General features: G+C 37.9%; 1 protein-coding gene across 2 annotated transcripts in view; it reads left to right on the top strand.

Moving 5' to 3' along the window:
* The window catches only part of Usp53 (ubiquitin specific peptidase 53), a 60,251-nt gene that overhangs the window by 592 nt on the left and 36,902 nt on the right, over positions 1–22,757 (top strand). The window contains exons 2-4 of one of the 2 annotated variants that reach the window (XM_042697580.1): positions 3,443–3,515; positions 14,842–15,513; positions 21,564–21,656. In XM_042697580.1, the coding sequence (XP_042553514.1) occupies positions 15,370–15,513; positions 21,564–21,656 (237 nt within the window). In that variant the 5' untranslated portion in view covers positions 3,443–3,515; positions 14,842–15,369. The remainder of the gene's footprint in view (positions 1–3,442; positions 3,516–14,841; positions 15,514–21,563; positions 21,657–22,757) is intronic. The other variant, XM_042697579.1, reaches the window with a different exon arrangement.

Here is a 22,757-nt window from a genome sequence, read left to right as displayed (position 1 = left end):
CCCTGAGTCCCGCAGCCCCCTCCCGCGGCTCTGGAGCCCAGGCCTCTGGCCCGGCCGGAGGGCCAGGTGGTGGCCGCGGGGCCCGAGGGCGGGGATGGGGCAGACTCTGGAATCCAGCTGCGGTTCCTCGGGGCGGGTGGGGATCCGGGAAGGTGCGCTACCTCGGCGCCCGCCCCGGCCTCTCCCCGCGCTCTGGTCCCTTCTTGGGAAGGGAGAAGGGGCTGGATTCCCGAGAATCGTGGAGTTGGTGGTGTTCTTGGTGGTGCAGGACAGGTATAAAGTTAATGTTTAGCGTCCAAATAGCGCGACCAACTGCTTTTAAACTGTGTTGGGGAACGGGAAGTGCTTGCCCAGGTGTAAACTCTTGCAGTGTAAGGTTATCCCACTACGAGGTTTGTTTGAGGTTTGAGGTTTGTTGAAGCGGGGCTTTGGTGCTCACTGAGTGAGTTCGTTCTGCACCCCCTTATCTGTTAAGCAGCAAAGTTTTCTAAATGTTTCCTTGCCTAAGAAGAAAACAAAAACATACATACATATACTCTTTAAGGAATTTTCTAGGCTACTTTTGGGCAGACAGTTAATTGTGGAGTTCCTTAGCTTTTTGTGAAGTCTTGCTAATTTTCACTATTTTAAAAGGAATAGTAAAAGGGACTTTTGGTAAAATTGACACATATTTGTTAGCTTTGTTTTCTGTACTTTTTAGTTTCTTTTTTTTAACATTTTAAGTTTTTAAAAAGTGTTACTATAAAAGAGGTAAACAGGGGTTACAGTTGCATAAGTCAGGTCCTGAGTACATTTCTTTTTGGAAAATGTCACCCCGTCCATCATTCTCTCCCAGTTTTTCCTTTTTCCTTTCTTGATGATGGTCCTATGCAAAGATTCCTCCATCTTGTTAAAAAGAACCTTAAAAAAGGAAAAGATGAGCAAAACTTACTCTGCGAAAAGTAACATGTGACTTATTTACTCCGGTCATAGAATTCAAAATAGATTCACTGTAGGTAGGCATTATGAAAAATAAGTATGGTTTTAATTTTTTGTGTGTGTGTGGCTGGTGGGGCCTGTACTCTGGGCCTCGGCACTGTCTCCCAGCTCTTCAGCTGTAGACCAGTGCTCTACCACATGAGTCTCAGCCCCACTGCCTGCTTTTTCTGCTTATGTGGTGCTGAAGAATAGAACCCAGGGCCTCGTGCATGCAAGGCAAGCGCTCTACCACTGAGCCACCTTCCCTGCGCTTGGTTTTACATTTGTATTTTACTGTTTTACTTTCAAAAGAGCTCACTTGGAGTTTGTTTAGATTTATAATTACTGGTTATAAATTATGAAGGTGATTTATTTAAAGTTGTTCATAAATTAACTGGTAGTGGCTTTTTCCCAGTCACCTAAAATGTGAAATTGTAGATTGCAAACAATTCATGGAACTTGACACTGATAATCAGTTCATTAATACTATTTTTTCTAAAAGATACAAAAGTAAAATTTTATGGAGAGGGAAACTGGAGATTGAAACTCAGGGTTTCATATTTGGTAGGAAAAGTTATGCGTTTAGCCCTCAAAAAGTAGTTTTTTAAAAAAGTTTGTTACTTTTGACACACTAAATATTCTTTCCAGCACTTGTAGGATTTCAGTATGTATTGTGATTCAAGATCTTTCATACTGTTCAGTGTCAAATATTTTATACTGTCAAGAACTAGTTTTCATACTATAGGTTTTAGAAGTTTTTTAAGCAAGATAAAACTAAAAATGAGAATTTTAGCCTACTTTAAGTTTATACACACTTTTTTTGTTGTTGTTGATTGTTGGGCTTGAACTCTGGGCCTGGGTACTGTCCCTGAGCTCTTCAGCTTCAGGCAAGTGCTCTACCCTTGAGCCACAGTGCCACTTCTGGTTTTCTGGTAGTTAATTGGAGATAAGAGTCTCCCGTGCTTTCCTGCCTGCGCTGGCTTTGAACTGTGATCCTCAGATCTCAGCCTCTTGAGTAGCTAGGATTACAGTCATGTGCCCCTGGTACCCAGCTAAATTTATAAACACGTTTAAGAAGCATAATCAGTTGCCTTTTGGGAAAGTACTGGGCTGAAGGAATGTTGCTCGACTTTGCAAAAAATATATTCTTTATAAAGTAAAAGATTAAGCTACTTGAAAAGATGTTTGGTTATTAAAATTCTTAGCAGCTCTTATTATTTGACAATTGTAATGCATTTTAACATTATAGATTCCAGAGACAAATTTCAGTAGCTTGAAAGCTTATTTATTGCCTCTGTAACATTTTGAGTACATTCGGTAAGGTGTAAAATTCTTGCTCATGAGCTCTTAGATGTGTGTGTTTGTGTGTGTGTGAGAGTGTGAGTATATGAATGTGTATGTATGTGTGTGTATGTGGGACTTGAACTGAGGTCTTGGGCACTCACTGTACCTGAGCTTTTTTGCTGAAGATGGGTACCCTACTACTTGAGCCATAGTTCCACTCTGGCTTTGCAGTAATTTATTGGAGATAAGAGTCTCAGGGACAGTTCTGGCTGGCTTTGAGTTAGTAACCTCAGATCTCAGTCTTTTGAGGTCTAGAATCTGGCTAGGATTACAACTGTGAGCCACAGCACCTGGCTTATGAGTTCTTGTTTTAAGGAAAGACGTGCTGGTTTATGTCATTTTTGAAGAGCTAGGTAGAAATTAGTGATGATATAAATGTAGCATTGGTATATTACAAATTTCATATTGAAGAAATGTTTTTAGAAAAATGCTACTATACACATTATAGGAGCAACACATGGATGCAACAGATATTTATTTCTTCAGATAAAACCAGTCAATGGTAATTTAAAGATTAAATAATTTTAACCTTGGGAAGCAAGTTATGGTGAGTTTTTTTTAAAATGAATAGTTGGAACATTATAGATAATACATATACAAGCCAGGTGTCAGTGGCTCATGCCTGTAATCCTAGCTACTCAAGAGGCTGAGATCTGAGGATCACAGTTCAAAGCCAGCCAGGGCAGGAAAGTTCATGAGACTCTTATCTCCAATTAACCACCAGAAAACTTGAAGTGGCGCTGTGGCTGAAGTGGTAGAGCACTACTTGCCTTGAGCTGAATTGCTCAGGGACAGTACCTAGGCCCAGAGTTCAAGCCCCACAACCGACAAAAAATAAATATATAAAAACATAAACTATTTAGCCAAAAACATTTGTACTGTTTTCTTCCCAAGTTTAATTCATCTCCTCTATCTTTGTGTAGTCCAGGCTGGTCTCAAATTTGGACTACTTCTGCTTTGGCCTCCCAAGTGTTGAGATTATATAGGTTTTCTGTATGTTATTGGGTCTTATTAAAAAAGAAAATCCTATTACTTTTGGACATCAAAAATACTACTCAGAAGAAGTATTATTAGGCCACAAAATAATGTCCATGACATGGATGAAGTAGAAAAGCTTCAAATATTCATACTTATTTTTCAGAAAATAAAGATTTGTGCAGCACAGTTCTCACGTGACTCTTGACTGTTTTAAGGAACAAAATCAGTTATCTGAGGTATGTTTAAAGTATTTCAAAGATAATTACACTAGTCTTTTATTTGATCATACTGATTTGAAAAAAAAAAAGGAAATACTAGTCATTTGGAAGTTTTTTACTTTTTTGTTTAGTTTTGTTTCTGGGCTAGCACATTTATTTAAAAAACATTTCTAGGCCTACTATTGTAGGCTAGTCATAATTGCTTAGGCACTAGATTTTAAAACTAATAAGATGATGTTTAAGTAGTCACAAATAAAAATTTGTTCTTTTGTAAGCCTCATCAGCTCTACCAATTCCAAAGTACATTGAGTTCTCAAAGGTAAAACTTTTTTATTGTATCTTCTACTTTGCAAGTTTCTACTTCTGTTCGCATTCCCCTTTCAAGTTCCTAGTCACTCACACAACACCAACAAAGGACAGTATATTACTTCATTCTTATGTTACTTTGTGTATCTCTTGGTTAAAGATTTATACTATGTTGCTGTAATAGGAAGGCAGAATAACTAAAGGAATATGAAGGTAATAACATGAGAGTTATTACATTGTTTGGGAAGAATATTGAAGAGACAAAGGATGGTAAAGTGAGCCAAACAGCATCTTCAGGAACCTGATTGATGAGCCCTATTTAGGTGTATTTTGGGATTCTAGTTATTCTTATAGCTGATGGATTATCATGTTATTCTATGAATTAAATTTTCACTAAAGATGTTTGCAGTGGTTTCCCTGTACACTGCAAGATAACTTCATAAATAGGATTAGTGAACTCAGGGCCTTGGTCTGTCTCTAAGCTTTTGCACTCAAGGCTAGCATTTTACCACTTGGAGCCACAGCACCACTTCCAGTTTTCTGGTGGTTAATTGTAGATAAGAGTCTCAAGGACTTTCCTGCCCTGGCTGGCTTTGAACCATATTCCTCAGATCTCAGCCTAGGATCTTAGCTAGGATTATAGTTATGAGCCACTGGCATCCAGCTTTTTACTTTTAAGTCTTTGTATTTTTTGAATCATTTTACATTTTACAACAATTTACATGGTTGTAAATTAGATTGTATTAATTGCATACTGACTGTATTTGGAGTATTTCTTTTGACCATAGCCCTGTGCATCTTTTTTTATGTAGATTTTTTTTTTTTATTACAAGTGATAAAGCTGACATACTTTTACTGACTCAGTGGTTGACTTAATGTGTTGATGGGACTTGATCAAAGGAGGAATTAATATAGAAAATAGAATCAAAATAGAATTAATATAGAAACTTGAAGTCAGTATCAGAATGTGGGTTCCATCTTTGTCAATAACCCTTCTGGGCATCCTTTGAGCATCAGATAGTTTATGCTTTGGCTTTTTTCAAACTCCTCAGCTTGCATTGTAAACTTTTTGCCCTTTTACTAATGATCCTTTTACACTTAGGTGACCAGGTTGTTTGAGCCCTTATGAGACTTTTCTTCATCTACATTGCTGCCATATAGGCTTGCTATAAAGTTCCTTTTTGTCATGTGGTGCTGACATAAACCTAGCTGCTGGCTATAGGAAATTGTCCTATACCTGCAGTGCCTGCCTTGCTAATTTTTTTTAGGAGCTTTCAGAGGACTTGTTTAAGATTTCAACTCATTTCCTGAGCTTTGTTCAATAAATATTGAATATGTACCCTTACCTTGGGCTCTGGACTGTTCCAGATGCTTGGGATTTACTTTATATTCTCAAATTAAATAAGAAATATAGTGTATTTGAAGATAAACAGAGACAAGAAGAAAAGAAAAAGGGGAGTGAAGTCAGGAGAGATGGAATGGGGTGGAGATCATGGTGGTTTGGCATTTTAGATAAACATAGGCTACGTTTAGAAGGTGAGTTTTTAGCAAGGTAATCATGAAGGGAGGCAGGGCAAAGCCATGTGAGTTTCAGGAAGTTATATTTTTAGGCAGAACACTGGTACAAAGGCCTTGAGCTTGTATGGTATGTATTCAGGAATCACAAGGGGGCCATGGTGGCAGGAATGAAGAAAGCCAGAAGTCAGGAAGTTAGAATTTAAGTTAGGGGTGAGAATTCTGGGCAGATAGTAAGGCTGCAATAGTGTGAATGTTTGTGATTCCCTAAAATTTATGTGCTCATAATCCTCAGTGCCTTAGTCTTGAGAGGTGGAGAGGTATCTGGTGATTAGGTCTTAAAGACAAAGCTCTTACGAATAGGTGCCCTTATCAATGAAGCTAGAGGAAGACTGTATTTCTTCTTGCCATTTGAGGCTGCTTCAAGGAAATACCACCTGTGATGCAGAAAGTGAACCCTCGCCAGACACCTTTATTTAGGGCTTCCTGGACTCCAGAACTATGAGCAATAAATTTCTGTTACTTACAAGAAATTTCAGCTGTCATAGCCTTTACTTATAGATCTAAGACAAGAGTCTTTCAGCCTTTATAAGTCTCTTTTTTTAAAAAAAAAAAGTCTGAATGTTGTAAGGATCCATTGCAAAATTTTGAGCAGAGGAACATTATGATGTAATTTTAGAAGACACTTAACCCTACAACCCTAGGAAATATGTAGGATTAAGACCCAAAAGAAATGAAAATGTATGTCCTCAGGAAAACTCATACTTGAATATTGATAGTTACTTTAGTTATAACCCCTAATTGGAAGCAATGCAGATGCCCTTCTGGTAAATGGACAAACCAATTTTGGCAAAACCACTCACAGAATATTACTTAGTAATAAAACAGAATGAAGAGTTGCTGGTACAGATAGATACAGAGAGAGAGAGAGAATCTCAAGTGATATACAAACCCAAGAGTATTACCCCAATTTAAATAAGCCAAACAAGAAAGATTGTAGAGTTTCATTTTGTTTGAAATTCCAGAAGAGTTGAAATGATAGTGACAGAAAACAGACCAGCATTTTCTGGGAGTTCAATTCATAACATCATTATGAATTTGACAATCTAAAAGAACACCCATCTATTACTTTAAATTTAGGAGGTCAGAAATCCAGATGGGCTCAAGTAGTTCCCTGACCTGGTTCCCACAGGCTGAAGTCAAGGTCAAATGGACTGACCTCCACCCTAGGTGGTGGCCAAGAGAAGAACCTGCTTGCATGCTCATTTGCACTGTCGGCAGATTTATTTCTTCATAGGACTCAGACCCCTGCTTCTTTGCTATCTGCTAAACAGGATTTCTTCTCTGATCCAAAAGGCCACCCACATTTCTTCTCACAGAGAGCCCCCTCTCTATCTTTAAAGCAGTAGTAGTAGCACATCGAGTATTTCTCATTTTGCAAAAGTGCTCCAGCCTGAGAGAAGAGGTCTCTGCTTTTTAATGGCTCACATGATTTCAGTAGAGCCAACTAAATAATCCACTGATCTTTTTTATCCTTTGGAGGGATTTGAATTTAGGGCCTTACACTTATTAGAGGAACTCTACCACGTGCGCCACATCTTCAGCCCTTTTTTTGCTCTAATTATTTTTCAGGTAGGGTCTTGACATTCATTGCCCAGAGCTGGCCTCAACTATTATCATCCTGTCTAATGCCTCACATCCCTGGGACCATCTTACATCTCTGGGACCATATGCTACCCTGCTCTCAACTACTTTTTGTCTAAGCTAGCCTCAAACCACATTCCTTCCAATCTCTACCTCCTGAGTAGCTGGGATTTCAGGAATGAACCACTGGACTTAAATGTCAACTTATTCATCACATTTACAGGTTTTAGGGAGTAGAATGTGAAAGCTGGGGCTCAGGGTGGGTATAGTTTTAGAATTCTGCTTATGACATTGTTAGAAGTTTCTTGGTGATGGAAATGATTGCTTGTGGTCATGATTATAGGACTGTAGTTTTGTTAGAACTCATTGAACTCTGCATTGGGATGTTTTGCTGAGCACAATGTACACTTCAGCAAAACTGGTTAATTGTAAAGAACTGGATATAAAAATACCAATTGAGAAAATAAATCAACACTAATGACATGACTGGGCGCTGGTGGCTCACACCTGTAATCTTAGCTATACAGGAAGCTGAGATCTAAGGATGGCAGTTCCAAGCTAGTCCCTGCAGAAAAGTCCTTGTGAGACTTGTCTCCAATTAACCATTCAAAAAAACTAGAAGTGGCACTGTGGCTCAAGTGGTAGAGTGTTAGCCCTGAGCACAAAGAGTCTCAGGGACAGCACCCAGGCCCTGGACAAGCCCTACAACCAACAAAAGAGAGGGAGGGGGGTAGGGGGAAGGATTTAATTGGTATTCTTACTTCTAGACTTTCTCTTAGGGTTAGATTCCCTCTGGTGTACTTCCCTTTCTGCTACCAGCGAGGAGATTATAAAACTGAAGGTCATAAAGTTGGATGCTCTGAGCCACTTCAGCCCCAGGCCTTATTAAATATTGTAGCATTTGCACAAAACATAGCAGATTGTGGCTTCAGTGGGTTTATTTATCTGACTAGCTGTTGTGCTGTCACATAAAATAACTACTAAGAAAAATACTGTCCTTTTGACGCCAATGTAACTGTCATTATCATAAGCCTGGTTTGACTGACTTTCTTTTATCCTTCTTTCTGTTTTCATCTGTCCTTTGGTTGGTTTTGCTTCTATGTGTTCGTGATTTGCAAACATTATGTCCAACCCCAATCACAATCCTAGAAAAGATGTCAAGATGAACTTGTTTATTTGGATGTCAACTAGACTACTTCTTTTGGATGTTGTGTAGAAGCTGAGGCATTCTGTTCCGGAGGGAGCTCCACTGTTTGCCAAAACAAAACTCATTCTGCTGCCTAAGTTGGTGCAGGCATCCCTCTTCTGGTCCAGGCAGAAAACTGGGAAGTTGCTTCTCTGGCTGATGACTTCATTTCTGAGAGGCCTGTCATCCTAGTCCTATAATTCTACTCTCCTGTAGGGAAGGCCTGAGCCTCTCTTCACATCCTTGGCTTGCACACTTCCTCTCCTCAGAGAGCCCCACAATCATGGGGGAATTGTTGCCAAGTTGATGCATAGCCAGTACTAGTATGCTTTAATTTACAATCTTTCAAGGTTCAAATGTGTGTTTATTAGCTATGTGATTGTCTCCATTGGTTGGTAGTTAGACTTTGCCTGTGTTTCTCTTGTAAAATCGTAATCTTCAAGTGTTTCCTGTATATTCTGTGTATTTCTCATGAGCAGTTGGTTGCAGCTAGGTATCACTGTCATCTCATTTCTTTGTTGGGGAGAAGGAGGTTTCTTGTTTATTTTTTGTCCTGTTGAGTTGTACTTCTTTTTGTTTGGTCCCTTTTTTTTGTGTTACTTTCAAAACTTTAAATTTTCCTCCAAGTAGTATTTTAGAAGCTTCTTATAAGTGTTAATGTGTATTGCTTTGCTGTTGAATTCTGTGTATTTAATAACTTTTCTTATTTTTGTGTTCAATTCTAATTTATAGATAATATGATCTGTATGCTATTGAATTTATTGAGATCTGCACCATGGTTTTCATTTGATTTTTTTTTTTTTGCATTTCTTCTAGGCATGTTCTGAAATTATACAAATATACATGCATATATTCATATTTTCTGTTATATTTCTCTTTATTTATTATATTTTCCTACAGACTTACAGCTTAATATTCACCTTATCAATTTAATTCTGCTTAAAATTGCTGTTAAATTTCTTTAAGTTTATACTTCCCTGGTGTACCTTTTGGGGTGTGTGTGTGTGTGTGTGTGTGTGTGTGTGTGTGTGTGTGTGTGTGTGTGTGTGTGTGTGTGTGTTACTGGGATTGGAACTCAGGTCCTCCAAGCACTCTACCACTTGAGCCATGCCCCATACCCCCACACCCTCTGGTATATATCTTTTATTTTTATATTTGTGAATGTGTATGTGTGTGTATATGTGTGTATATGTTATTTATATGTTACATACCCATGTTATAGTGATACTTTGCTTTGTTAGCGCAGGCTTTTTACCTTCTATCTTGACTATCCAGCCACATTTCAGATACATTTGTAGCTTCACAGGTGACCATATGAAACATGTTTTTACACATTTATCATGTTATGTAAATGGGATGCTATTAAATTTCTACAGTTTTGCCTTTGTTACTCAAAAGTACTGCTGTGATTTCTTTTGATGCAATCTTGAGGTCTCTGGTGATTCACTGCAAGTTCTACCTCTGCCCTGACATAGCTGCAGGCAATTTGGGTCATGGGTGCTTGCCACGTGCCTTTCTCCTCTGACATCTGACCTAATGCCTAAGTGTACTGGACCTGTGAGCAAGTGTTCTCACTGGAAGCTTGCGAATGCTGACAGATACCCGGTGGCACTCATCTGATCCCTGTCCACTTTAATCCTACACCAAGAGCCATTGTCTCTAAAAGCCCTGTCAGAAAGAAGAGAGGTTTGACTGTGTTGGTCAAAGGAGATGAAAACAGAAGCATTTATTACTTTCAGACCTGGAGGGGAGAGGACAGTGAGACGGTACAGGAACCACAGGCAAGGCAAGCACACTTGCTCCTGTAGGTGGTAAGCAAGACCGGAAGCAAGGACCTGAGGTCAGAGCTTTTACTTAGCTCCAGGGTGTTACCTAGGAACCTTCCCTGCAGAGAGCAGTGATTGATAGGTTTAGAGCCTCGTGCTGAGACTGAGTGGGGATCACTGCAGCCTGTCTGTACAGCACATTCAGCGTGGTTGGGTCTAGAGGGTGAATCAAGTTACTCATCCACCACAAGGAGGGGGCAGAGCTGGCCACTGGGAAGCAGTTGTGTAAGATTGTTTTCTGAATCAACCACATTGAGAACTAAGAACCAGACACTGTCAGAGTCACCACGCCCTGCTTTAATATGAAATGCCCAACTTATATTGAAAATGAATGCAGAGGTGACGGGAAATTTAAAACTTTCGCAACAAACCAACTTACGGTGAAGGTGTTTATGACCCATAGACATTCACATTGCTTCCTATAATTCACTGCTACTACCTAATGTTGCTCAATAAAAATAACACTTCATGCCGGGCACTGGTGACTCACGCCTGTAATCCTAGCTATTCAGGAGGCTGAGATCATGGTTCAAAGCCAGCCTGGTCAGGAAAGTCCATGAGACTCTGATCTTTAGCTAACCAGCAGAAAACTGGAAGTGGCACTGTGGCTCAAGTGGTCGGTAGAGTGCTCGCCTTGAGCTGAAGAGCGGACAGCGGATAGCACCCAGGCCCAGAGTTCAAGCCCCACGACTGACAAAAATAAATAATAAATAGCACTTCATTTTGGAGGATTAGATTCTCAGTTTGGAGGTTTGAGGGTTGCAGTATGTTTAGCTTTTAAGTTGAGCAGTTATTGCCAGATTTATATGACTAGAAAATGTCACAGTAGTATAGATTGTTTTGTTTTTAGCAGTAAAAGAAAGCACCTTTTTTTTTTCCCCCTGATTGTCCACCAACAGTATTCCTTGCTCTATAGATAACAGAGCAGGTCCTGACTAGTGCAGCACAATGCCTCTGGGCTAGAGATCCCTAAAGTCCCTTCCACCTTCCAGGTTTGAGGATTCTTTAGGAACACTCAGGACTCAGTATCTGGTTGTGCTCATGATATGATTTATTACAGTGAAAGCAAAGCAGGCAAACACAGCATGAGCTTCTGGTCAGCTTTGTGGGTGGAGCCATGCAGGACACACTGGTCCTTCCAGCTGCAAATGAGACAGCATTGGTTAGATACTGTCTTCCAGGGAGCTCATCAGAGACTCAGTGCCCTGTGACCTTACTGCAGAGAGGCCACCTACACACGCTCTTGCTGGGGAAAGTACCAAGCCTCTAAGCTTCTAGAAGGAAAGCAGGTGTTGGGATAAATCACAGTGCTAAAAATCAGTCTCACCAAATCTTCAGTTCCCATAAGCCTGCTAGCTTTAGGCTTTGCTTTTCAATATAATTCACAAATCATAGCATTTTCCCATTTGAAGGCTACAATGTTCCCAGAAACTTACATTTCATTGCTACAGTTTCAGAACCTTTTTATCGCCTCAGAAAGAAATCCTGTATCATTTAGCTATAGCTCCCCTTCCCAACCCTAAGGTCCCCACTTTACTCCTAAATAACCATGCCACAGATGTATGTATTGTCTGCCTGTCTGTGTCTGTAGATTTCTCTGGCTCTGGATATGTCATGTAAATGACATATAATCTGTGGTCTTTTGTGACTACCTTTGACTTTGCATGTTTTCAGTGTTCATGCATGGTATGCCATATATCAGTACTTTGTTCTTTGTTATGGCTGAATAATACTCTATTATATGAACATACACACGCACATACACACATAAGAGTTTTATTCATCAGTTGCTAGGCATTTGGGTTGTTTTCACTTTTTGGCTATTACAAATAATGCTGTGTTAGCTGTGTTGTGCACATCCACCCAAATATTTATTGAAGGAATAAGTATAGGATTGTATTTTTATTCTATTCATCATTAGTCTTTTCATCATGTTATTCTTTTGATACATTGGTAGATTGTGTGCTGGTGTTTTGTGAGTAATATTTTGCATTTATAATCGTCACGTTGGTTGGTAGTTTATCACCTTTTGATATTAGCTTCTTGAGATGATGTGAGGTTACTTTGTATTTTATTTTCTCTTGCAGCCTGCAATAATAATTCAACATTTGGAGGGAACAGTTCTTTGATAAAATTGGACTTTGAGTCATCCAGGTCCAGACACCATTTTCAATGAGAAACCTTTTTTGTCTCCCCACCTTGTCAGTTTCTTTCAGTTTTATACTTTTTCTTGGATTACTGTTGTTCATTTGCTAGGAAATTACTGATTTCTTTAGATTTTCGATATTATTTCTGTAAGATTTTAGTGGTATTCTTTAACAGTTGTGGTTGCCTCTCTATCTGACCCCTTCTTTTTTATTATCGCTATTTCTATTTCTTTTTTTTTTTCTTTCTTTCTTCATCTAGCTTGTGAAGATTTTGTCTGTTGTCATTAGCTTTTGGCAGATTTAGTTTTATTCCCTCCGTCTCAGTCAAAGTTCCACAGTTTTTGTTCTTGCCTTCCTCTATGTTTGGATATTTTAAATGTATCTTGTTTGCCCTGGGTTTTTCAGTCTAATTCTGAGAAATTCTCAATCCTTTATGGACGTAGTTAGGCTTTATTTTTTTCTTGTGTTTCCAGGAATACTATCAGGTAGATATTTCTAATTTTAGATTTTATCCAAGCCTCTTAGCTTTTAAAAACACGCTGTGTTTTCTGTGTCTATTTCTTTTTTAGTGTTTCATAGGAGAATTTCTTGAACTGAACTTAGTGCTCACTGATGTTTTCTCCCCCTTTGTTCAGTTTGCTAGTTAAGTCAATATTGGATTTTTTTTATTTCAGTAGTTATTGAAAAAAATCTATCTGTGCTCATTTGGAAGATAGGATAGCTATTTAAATTTGTCTCTTCTTTACTCTTCTTGTTACCTGTGTCACACAAGTCACTTACGCTCTATTGTCGTGCTTACTACATGTCTGGTTATACTTTCCCCGGAAGACTGTGTTATGGGCTAGTCACATTTACCTGGGGAGAAGGGTTAAAATCCACACTCTGACTAGTCAGCAGCTGATCTCAAGAAGTGGGGTGTAGTGGTGGTGGAAGGTTTTGAATTGAGGTGATGAAATTTAAGAGCTGATTCCGAAGTGGCACTTTCTGTTGCTTGAGTTAGAGGCGGGATGTTCTCCAGGTCATTCTCCATGTAATGCGGTGAGGGCAGGACCCAAGGGGGCCGTACACTTCACCAGTTCTCTGTAGCACTTCCCAGACTCCCCAGGATGTCCAGATCGGACTCCTGGTAGGGTGCAGATTCTCCGAGGTGGAAAAGGCTACAACAAGAAAGGTGTTTCGTGGTCTCTCCATCCCACAGATGCTATTTCCTTCTCCCTTCAGGAAGCCCATCACTTTCAGTGTCCCCAAAGTTCCTCCCTGCTTCTTCATAGATACTTTTATTTTGTATAATCTCCAGGGTTGGGCGGGAGGGAAGTAACACAATATTGTTTAATTATCAGTTTGTGTCTATGTCCCTCACCAACTAAGCTCCTAAAAGGTAGGAGTTGATTTGTTGAAAGAAGACCCTTAAAAAAATCCTCATGAAGGCTCACAAGCCCCTGTGTCTCTGTCTCTTTAATCTACTCTGCTCCTTGTCAGCCTTTCTCCTGCCACTTCTTCACTATAGCAAGTATGGTCCAGTATCACTGTCCGGGAATTCCTCTCCTTGGGTGTTTTTTGTTTGTTTCTCTCCTTCCAATCCTGTGTAGGTTTAACCTTTACTATCTTACGTAATAGTACAAGCGGTCCTGTATTTCATATATGCCTCCCATCCCACGTTTTCCCTTAGTGGTTTCACTGGCTTTTACCGCATACTCTTGTAGTACACTTTGCAATTTAATATGGTGTCATCATATGTGATATTGTCTGGTTTTCCTCATTATATTAAAAACTGTGGTAGTACATGGCTCAAAAAATGTTTGTTGAATGAAAAAAAAATGCAGGAAGGAGCCAAGCACTATTAGCACATGCCTGTAATCTCAGTAGCTCAGAAAGTTGAGATTTAGAGGATTGTGGTTTGAGGCCAGTTTGGGCAGAAAGTTAATGGGACCTCATCTCAACCAACAACATGATGTGGTGGTACATGCGTGTCATCTTAGCTGTATGACAGGTTCAGGCCAGCTGGGAAAAACTTGAAAACCTGTCTCAAAAATAAGCAGACCCAGAGAGTTAGAGATGTAGCTCAAGTGCCTAGCATTGATGAGGCCTAGAGGTCAGACCTTAGTACTCCAAAATAAAATAACAAAAATACAGGAGGAAAATTGAGTTCATTTAGCAAAACTTTATTAGTTAATATTTGATAGTATTTAATTTAGCAGTTTAACATTTAAAGGTTTATTAAATCACAAGCATGCATTGTAAACAAGAAGGAAATTGTGTTTACTAAGATTTTTTTAACAAATGGTTCTTTTCCATTCTTATTCTTGTTGGTTTATGTAAAATCAGACCTTCTTGGGAAAAAATGATTTTGTATAGCGGATACATAATAATACAGAGTATATGTATGCAATGGTTTAATAAAACAATTTAATGTTGACATATATTGTATGCCACTTGAGATGTAACTTAGTTTACGTTTGTTTTGTGCAATATTTTCCTAATGATACCATTCTTTGAACATTGCTGTCTTTGATTAGATAGTAATTAATGTCATATTGACATTTAAAAAGCTTAAATGATGAAGTAATATGCCCATTTTCCTATTTCAGGATATTACTAGTTCTAATCCTTTTATAATGCATTTTAATTCTATGTTAAAATATTTGTGTTCAGGTAATAAAATAGGAATGTTCTTGGTCAGTTTTGATTTTTTATTTAAACATTTCTTTTCTTTTTTGTAGATTTGCTTTGAGGTCACATTGATATGAAATGTGGAGTCACCTGATAACGTCACCTGGGAAAGAGACAAACTTCTTTCTTATTAAAAAACCATAAAGAAAACAAATGCCCTGAGGAATCATGCCAAATGCTCAATCTACATATTTTTGTATCATTAATATGTATTTTTTAGCCAATCAAGACCTATGATTTGTATGTTAAAGAAAACAAACGGTTCATCAATATTATTTTTAGCAGTTTTTAAAAGACTACTTGATCATTGTGTACAGATCTTGTGTAAGATTTAACATATAAAAATTTGCAAGGCCTTGCTTTTAGAGTTCAGCTTCAACATTTACTTGTTCTATTTTCTGCTTGCCAAAGTCTTCCAAAATTTTAACACTAAGAAAGTTATGGACTTGGAAACTTACATTCCTGCAATAGACTGCAGTGACTTTCAGTGGACAATTCAAAACATCATTCATTTTACCGTCCAAAATACCACATAAGCATAGAATTCTTAGTTTTAATGCGAACAAAGTTGCTTGAGAATGGCTTGGGTGAAATTCTTACGGAAACCTGGTGGCAATCTTGGAAAAACTTATCAAGCTGGAAGTATGCTGTCGCTGGCCCCTACCAAAGGCTTGTTAAATGAACCAGGGCAAAACAGCTGCTTTCTTAATAGTGCGGTGCAGGTGAGACCCTAACTACTTCTGCTATTTCAAAGTATATTTTAGGAAATCCATTGTATAATGTTTCTTTGACTTTTAAAGTAAGACAAAGATCTTAACTAAAAAGCCTTTTTTTTTTTCCCCTGCCAGTCCTGGGGCTTGAGCTGTGGGTCTGGGCATTGTCCTTGTCCCTGAGTTTTTATGTCAAGGCTCTTCCACTTCAGCTCCACTTCCAGCTTTTTGTGTTTAATTGAAGATAAGAATCTCCCAGACTTTTCTGCCTAGGCTGTCTTCAAACCATGATCCTCACATCTCAGCCCCCCAAGTAACTAGGATTTCAGGCATGAACCATTAGTGCCTGGCTCTAAAATGAGTTCTTAGTATCACTTTTAATGGTGACAAACACTTTGGCTGGACATTTTGGTTTTTATAATAACTAGAAGTGGAGTTTTTCAACAGGATGATTCATTGCCTTAATGTAAAAATAAACCTTATTTAAAATGTTTACTAAATGAAGAATATGTTTCTTAAAATGTAAACTGTCTGTGTTTTAATTTGTTTCCATGTCCCTCCACTGAAACCCAGTGTATATCTCACTAGGCATGATAAGGAAGAAAGAAACTACTTGGATTAAAATAAGCAGGCAGAATATTTTTTAATTTTATATTATTGTAAAGATGCTGTACAGGGGGGTTACAGTTACATGAGTAAGGTAATGAGTACATTTCTTGTTGAACGTCATTACCCCCTCCTTTGTTTTTCTCCAGAATATTTTTATCTTAGTACTTTATCCCTTCACCTTCCACTACATCCCTCAGGTTACCTCTGGAATAATCATTTGACCATTATTATTTAGGATAAATGGAAGATTAATCCACTGGATTCAAACTGTGTTGAAATTCTTTTAGTTAACGAGTGTATATTAAGCTACTTTTCTGCCTTAGACTTCCTTGTGTATAATATGGCTTTTCTGTATCAGTTCCAATTTTTATCCTCCTAAAAACTGACAGTAGGTAGAAATATTGCTTACTTTATTAATAAATAAACCCATATAGAGTATGTCAAGTGCTCACACATCTGATTCAGACATTGTTCTCAGGTGTCCTTTTCCTAGACAGGTAGGACTTGACAAGTGGTATTGGAAAACAGTGATGCTAGTTTACTATAACATCCTTGAGTGGCAGTCAGTGTTTGGCTCAGGCTTAAAGATCCCACTAGTGTATGTAATGCCAGAGAAAAATATTTACTGAATTAACACTGTATATAAGGAAACAGCAAATGCCCAAACCTGGACTTAAATGTTTTTGAGTGAACCAGGCAATCAGAAAGGGTTTTTCATATCAGGGCTTTTCCACTCACATTTTTCCCTGTTTCTTTTTCTTTAGGTCTTATAATACTGTAGTTAGTTGAGGGGGAAAAAAGCATATTACAACATAAGATAATCCTGAGTAAGGAAGATATCACAGTAAAACAATTGTAGTATTCTTTAGGAAGTATATATATCTATATATTATATATATAATATATATTATATATAATATATATAATATATATTATATATTATTACATATATAATATATATTATATTATATATTCATTTATATGTTATATTCATATATATTATGTATATATTCATTCCATAGGCTTCACCCAGATGGTACCCATCACTCAGGTTTGCTCCACGTTGCCCTCTAGCGCCCTCTGCTTTAGCATTCTTTTAGTATTGGCCTCTTTCTGATGAGCTGTTTTACCTCTTGTATGTCTGAAAAAAAAATTGTTTCTGAAAGATACTTTCACACAATAAAAGGGCCTCCTGACATTTTTTTTTTAGCTTGCATTATTTCTAATGAAAGCATTATTCTTTGTTTTTCTGTATGTAACATTTCCAATTCTGGGAGTTTTTTCAAGAGTTTCTTCTGATCATTGGTTTAAAATGATCTAATTATGATTATCTTGACACAGTTTTTCTTCATTTCTCTCATCTTTGGGTTTGATGAGCATGTTGTATCTGGGAGTTGGTAATTTTCATCAAAGTTGTCAACTCTTGACTATGATTCCTTAAAGTAATTACATCATCTGTCACTTCCTCTGTGGGACTCCAGTTACATGCACAGTTGTTTGTTTGCAATTGTCCAAGGCTCACTGATGGTTCTCTTCATCTTGCCTGGTCTTTTTTTCCATTCCATTTTGTGTGGTTTCTGTAAGTATATCTTCCGGTTTATAGATCTCTTTTGTAATGTCTAAGCTGCTATTTTTTAAAAATCTTAGACTGTAGTTTTCATCTTTAATTTGATAGGAGTCTTAACATCTTTTTCATGTCTCTGCTTAATAGGTTCAGTCTTACTTCTGGCTTCTAAAGTATGTGAAATAACCATTGTAATCATTGTTTTCTTGTACTTCTATACTATGTTTCCCTTTATCTAGTATTTTCCAGTTCTTCAGCTCAGTGCTTGAATCTGTTCCCCTTGCTTGCTCGGCTCCCATTCTCCCACTGGAGTCACAACCGCTAGCCCTTCTTTTTACTGGCTATTTTGGAAATGAAGTCTTATGGACTTCTCTGACCAGGCTGACTTCACATCAGAATCCTCCTGAGTAGCTAAGATTACAGCCATGAGTTGCCAGTTCTCAGATCCCATTAGCTCCTATAAATGTTGACTGAGTTTCCATTTTGGACTTTTTTATTTTCTGCATCCTAGACTATATTTTCTTTTTCTTTAATGCTTGGTTAGAAATCAAATTTTGCCTTTGTACTCATAATATTTTTGTATTCCTAAAAATAATTGGGAACTTTATTGTGGGACTGGATCAATTTATTTGGAAATAGCTTGGCCATTTTACTTGTCAGCTTTACTGGGCTGTAATAAGAGTTACATTGTTAAGATGAGCTTATCTTTTCAGAGCCTTCAAGTTTTCTACGCTGGCTGTTGGGCACAGGCCCTGTCCTAGGCCTCTGTGAGCTCTGGATATTGTATACTGCCATTCTTTAGGGTGTTTGTTGCCCGTTTGGGTAATTTCCTCACAGTACTTACTAGAGGCCCCTGTGCAGGTCTATGGCATTGGCTCTGTGTGGCTCTGGCCTCTGCAGGGCTCAGCTGCCAACTCCCACAGCTTTGGGGTGTCTCCTGCCCTCCATGTGAAGATGTCTAAGGTGATTTTCAGATGCAAGCCTTACTGACAAAACTGTTCAAACAGACTTTTCTGTCAGAAAATGACACCATTATAAAAAAAAATCAGTATCAATTTTAATATGAAATTTGGTTAATTATTTTTAAAAGCAGAACTGTGAAGAACCTCAGTGAAAGCTATTGCTAAGTCTGGAGTTTGGGGTGAGAGAAAGAGAAATGGGCTCTGTTGGTAGGGTAAGTACCGGTAGGAGGGGATTAGGTTAAGGAGAGCAGGGAATAGGTTGGTATTGTCGAAACAGGAGGTTCCTATTATGAACATAGAACAAGAACACCAATTGAAATGTTAGGAAGAGAGGAAGTTGGGGATGGGCAATGATAAAAGAGGTGAGATTAATTACATTGTATACATGAGTAGAAATGTTGCAGTGAAAATCTCAGCTTATGCTATTTTTTTTAATGCTGAGAAATAAATTGCAAAATACATCTTGTAAGAAATTATAAATTTCAGAAGCAGACATTATTAAAGTAGTACAGGAATAAGTCAGAAAAACGAATTTATATGCCATTTCTCATAACTTAATTTTAGCTCCTTTTTGTATTATGCTGAACCAAGGAATGTTAGCAAAGATTTGTATTCCTTTACCTAATGCACGTGAATACATGTGTTTTAGACTAGTCAATATTTTGTGTAACTACTAAAAAGCATTAGGCTCCAGTATTGGCTTGTGCCTGGATAGTTCCAGCTATTTGGGAGATAGAGAGAAATGTAATTTGAAGCTAGCTTAGGGAGAAAGTTACTCAGACCCCCATCAACAGAGCTGGAAGTAGTAGAGCATGCCTGGGATTCTAGTTACCCAGGAGGCATAGGTAAGGGAGGTAGAGATCAACCACAGGCAGAAATATGAGACATCCAGAAAATAACTGAAGCCAAAATGGCCCGGAGATGTGGCTCATTTTGGTCTAGCAAATAATAAGCCAAAGAAATGGAGGAACCTATTGATTTTGTTTAGATTCTTGTTGAATTTGCTATGTGCAAATAATGAAAAGGAAATATTCTTTTTTTTTTTATTGTGAAAATACTGTACAGAGGGGTTACAATTACATGGACAAGATAATGAGTACATTTCTTATCGAGTATTGTAGCCTCCTCCTTTGTTTCCCCTTCCCATCAGGAAATATTCTTGAAAATGAATTAGTCCAACAAATGCTTGGAGTTTGTTTTTTTAAGTAGGTGGTGAAATATGCTCAACCTTTTAAAACTGAAATAGATTAAGTATTAATTACAAGTAGAATTATTTTGTGATAGAGATTTGTACTATTATGTTGAAAAAGCTTCGCACTATTCAATGATATACAGAGAAGTTTTCTAAAAATCACAAAATAATTTTCTATAGTTCAATCCAGTGTAACTTAAAATTTCTGATAGGAAAAGAAATTAAGAGTTGCATTTGAAAAACTTCACAAACCTTATAAACAGATTATAGGAGGCAGGCATATCTTATTAGCTGAACTCCTTTTAAACTTTTATCTGGTGAGAATATATTCAGTTAAGTTGGTTTGACATATGAGTATAGTGTTTAAAAATTCTCTAAGTTAGAAATTAAGTTGTATTTAATAATAAACAGTAGGTTCTTAGTATGTACTGTGTGGACATTATGTAGATTGTCAAATTTAATCTTTACACAAACCTAAGAGATAGGCACCATTGTCATCCTCAGTTTGTTAAGGATACTGAGCTGCAGAGAATATTGTGCCGAAATCAGTCTGAGAGCTGGTACAAAGTGAGGCAAGAGGTAGAACCCTGGATGTTGGTAACCTTCAGAGCCAATACCAACTATGGTGTTCTTTCAGTGTCCTTCATTTTCATCTTCTTCATCGAATTTATTTAAAATAGGTCTCAGTGTAATGTTTCAGGATATGCAAGGAAGTTACTAAACACTACCAAATACTTTGCAAAACACTGAGTCATTAATGATAAGCAAGTGATCTTACTATGCCTTAAAGAAAAACAACTTTCAAAGGGAAGTTCTGAAATGTCTTTAGCTATTGAGTGGTTGAAAATGTAAGGAACATGAAAATCAATTTGTTTTCATTAACCTAGGGAGAAGTAAGCAGTCCTAAATGGATTTCCTAAGTGATGTTATTTGAGGAAGTAACTAAAAGTTAAAAGGGAAACCTCGCAGTAGTACTAGCTTATTGTAATCATAGCTTGGGTTTGCTTTGTACTAATTTTGTGCCAGCCCCTGCTCTAAACACTTTACATATTATTATATATTATTCTTCACAGAAGTCTTGAGGCAGATACTATTATTGCCGTATATTTAGGCTTCACAGTTGATTTTTAGGAACTGCCACTTTTTTGGTTGCTTGTCCTCTTTTGTAGCAGACTGTTAAGGGATAATTGTAGTAAATGTATTCAGATTATTCCTTAGCTGCTGCTTACCATGCCATACCCCTTTTACCACACAGATTCTGTTTTCTCATTCAGTATACTATGACCACACACATGTCTGGCCACCCTTCCCTCCTGCCACAATGAGTTGACCTCTCTTTGGTATACCCAAGCTTTAAAGTCTAATTATATTTCCTTCCTAGACTTCAGCTTGTTCCAAGTATTACAATCACTTCCTCTTTCAAGTCTCTGCCAAGTCTTCCATTTAGTATCCCCTGGTTCCTGTTCAGAATAGATCCTTAACTGAGGATTTAGTTGTTTCTTGCTCTAGCCCAGCTTGGTTTTTCATGTGAATCAATACAAATGTCTTCTGAATCCATCTTTGATACATATACAACATGTATGTAATAGTTTTTATATGCATATATATATATGTGATTATGTACAGGAAGTTTCAAAGTTACTAACATTCTGCAGTTTTTAAAATGTCTTAAGTCGCCATTTGGCACAATGAGGAAATTTTAATTGTTTCTTTTTCCTTCACACGTGTTTCTTAGGTTTTATGGCAGTTGGATATATTCAGACGAAGCCTGCGAGTTCTGACTGGACATGTGTGTCAGGGAGATGCCTGCATCTTCTGTGCATTGAAGGTAACTTGAATTATCAATCGTTTTCCCCAAGTTTAATTTTTCCAATTGATGTATCTGGTCAGATTTTTTGTAATTATAATTTATTATCAAGTGATTTATTGTTTCAAAGATGAATTTTTGTTTGAATTCAGGGCATTATATTCTCACTTAGCTAGCTTACTCATGGTTGGTGCTCTTCTACTTGGGCCACAGGGGTTTTTTCTGTTTTTTTTTTTTTTCTTCTGGTTATTATAGAGATGGAATCTCAGGGACTTTTCTACTTCAGCTGGCTTCAAACTGAGATCCTCCAGCCTCATCAGGTGCTAGGATTACAGGTGTGAACCATTGGTGCCTGACTTTAAAGATAAATTCTTAAATGCATGTTCAGATATATGTGTTTATCTTCCACTTAGGTATAAGAAAAGTGAAAAAATAGCTTAACTATTAGCATCTTTTTTTATTTTAAAGTAATTGTTTATCATTTTGACAAATGGTCAAAATGTTAGCTACCACTAGGTCTGGGTGCTGTTGTCTTTCCTGATGAGCAGACTTGATAAAAATCTCTGCCCTTCAAAGCTCAGGAGGCTGAACCAGGTGGCTTTCAAGTTCAAGGCCAGCTTGGGCTACCTGGTGAGACTTGTCTCAAAGAAAGGAAGAACTCCCCATTTTCAAGGAGCTTGTATTCTTACTGAGAAGACAGTAAAGTAAGGAGACTTTTACTCATGCTAGGTGATAGTGGCTAGGAGTGAAAAGCAAGTCAGGGGGAACGAGCAGGGAGTGTTGAGTGGCCAGAAGATCCTCAGTGAGAAAACATGAGCTAAGAGGCATTGTGGTAGAAGAGTTTTCCAGGATCTGAGCTTGGTGGCACATGACTGTAATCTTAGCACTTGGAAGGCTAAGGCAGGAGGTCAGCCTGGTCTACACAGCAAGTTCTAGGCCAGCTAAGCTGCCTAGTGTTACTCTGTCTTTAAAAAAAAAAAGTCTTCCAGGTAGATACAGCAGCAACAGTTGCCTTTAAGGTGGGAGTATACTCAGCATGTTCAAGGAACACCAAATAAATCCTGGCTGTCACAAAGCCAGCAGCTTTGTGAGCAGGGGAGGGAGTGCTGAGAGATGAGCTCA

Source organism: Dipodomys spectabilis, unplaced genomic scaffold (assembly GCF_019054845.1).
Source record: "Dipodomys spectabilis isolate Male_0828 unplaced genomic scaffold, ASM1905484v1 ptg000225l, whole genome shotgun sequence".
NCBI classification, from domain to species: Eukaryota; Metazoa; Chordata; class Mammalia; order Rodentia; family Heteromyidae; genus Dipodomys; species Dipodomys spectabilis.
This window is presented reverse-complemented; position numbering and strand designations above follow the sequence as displayed.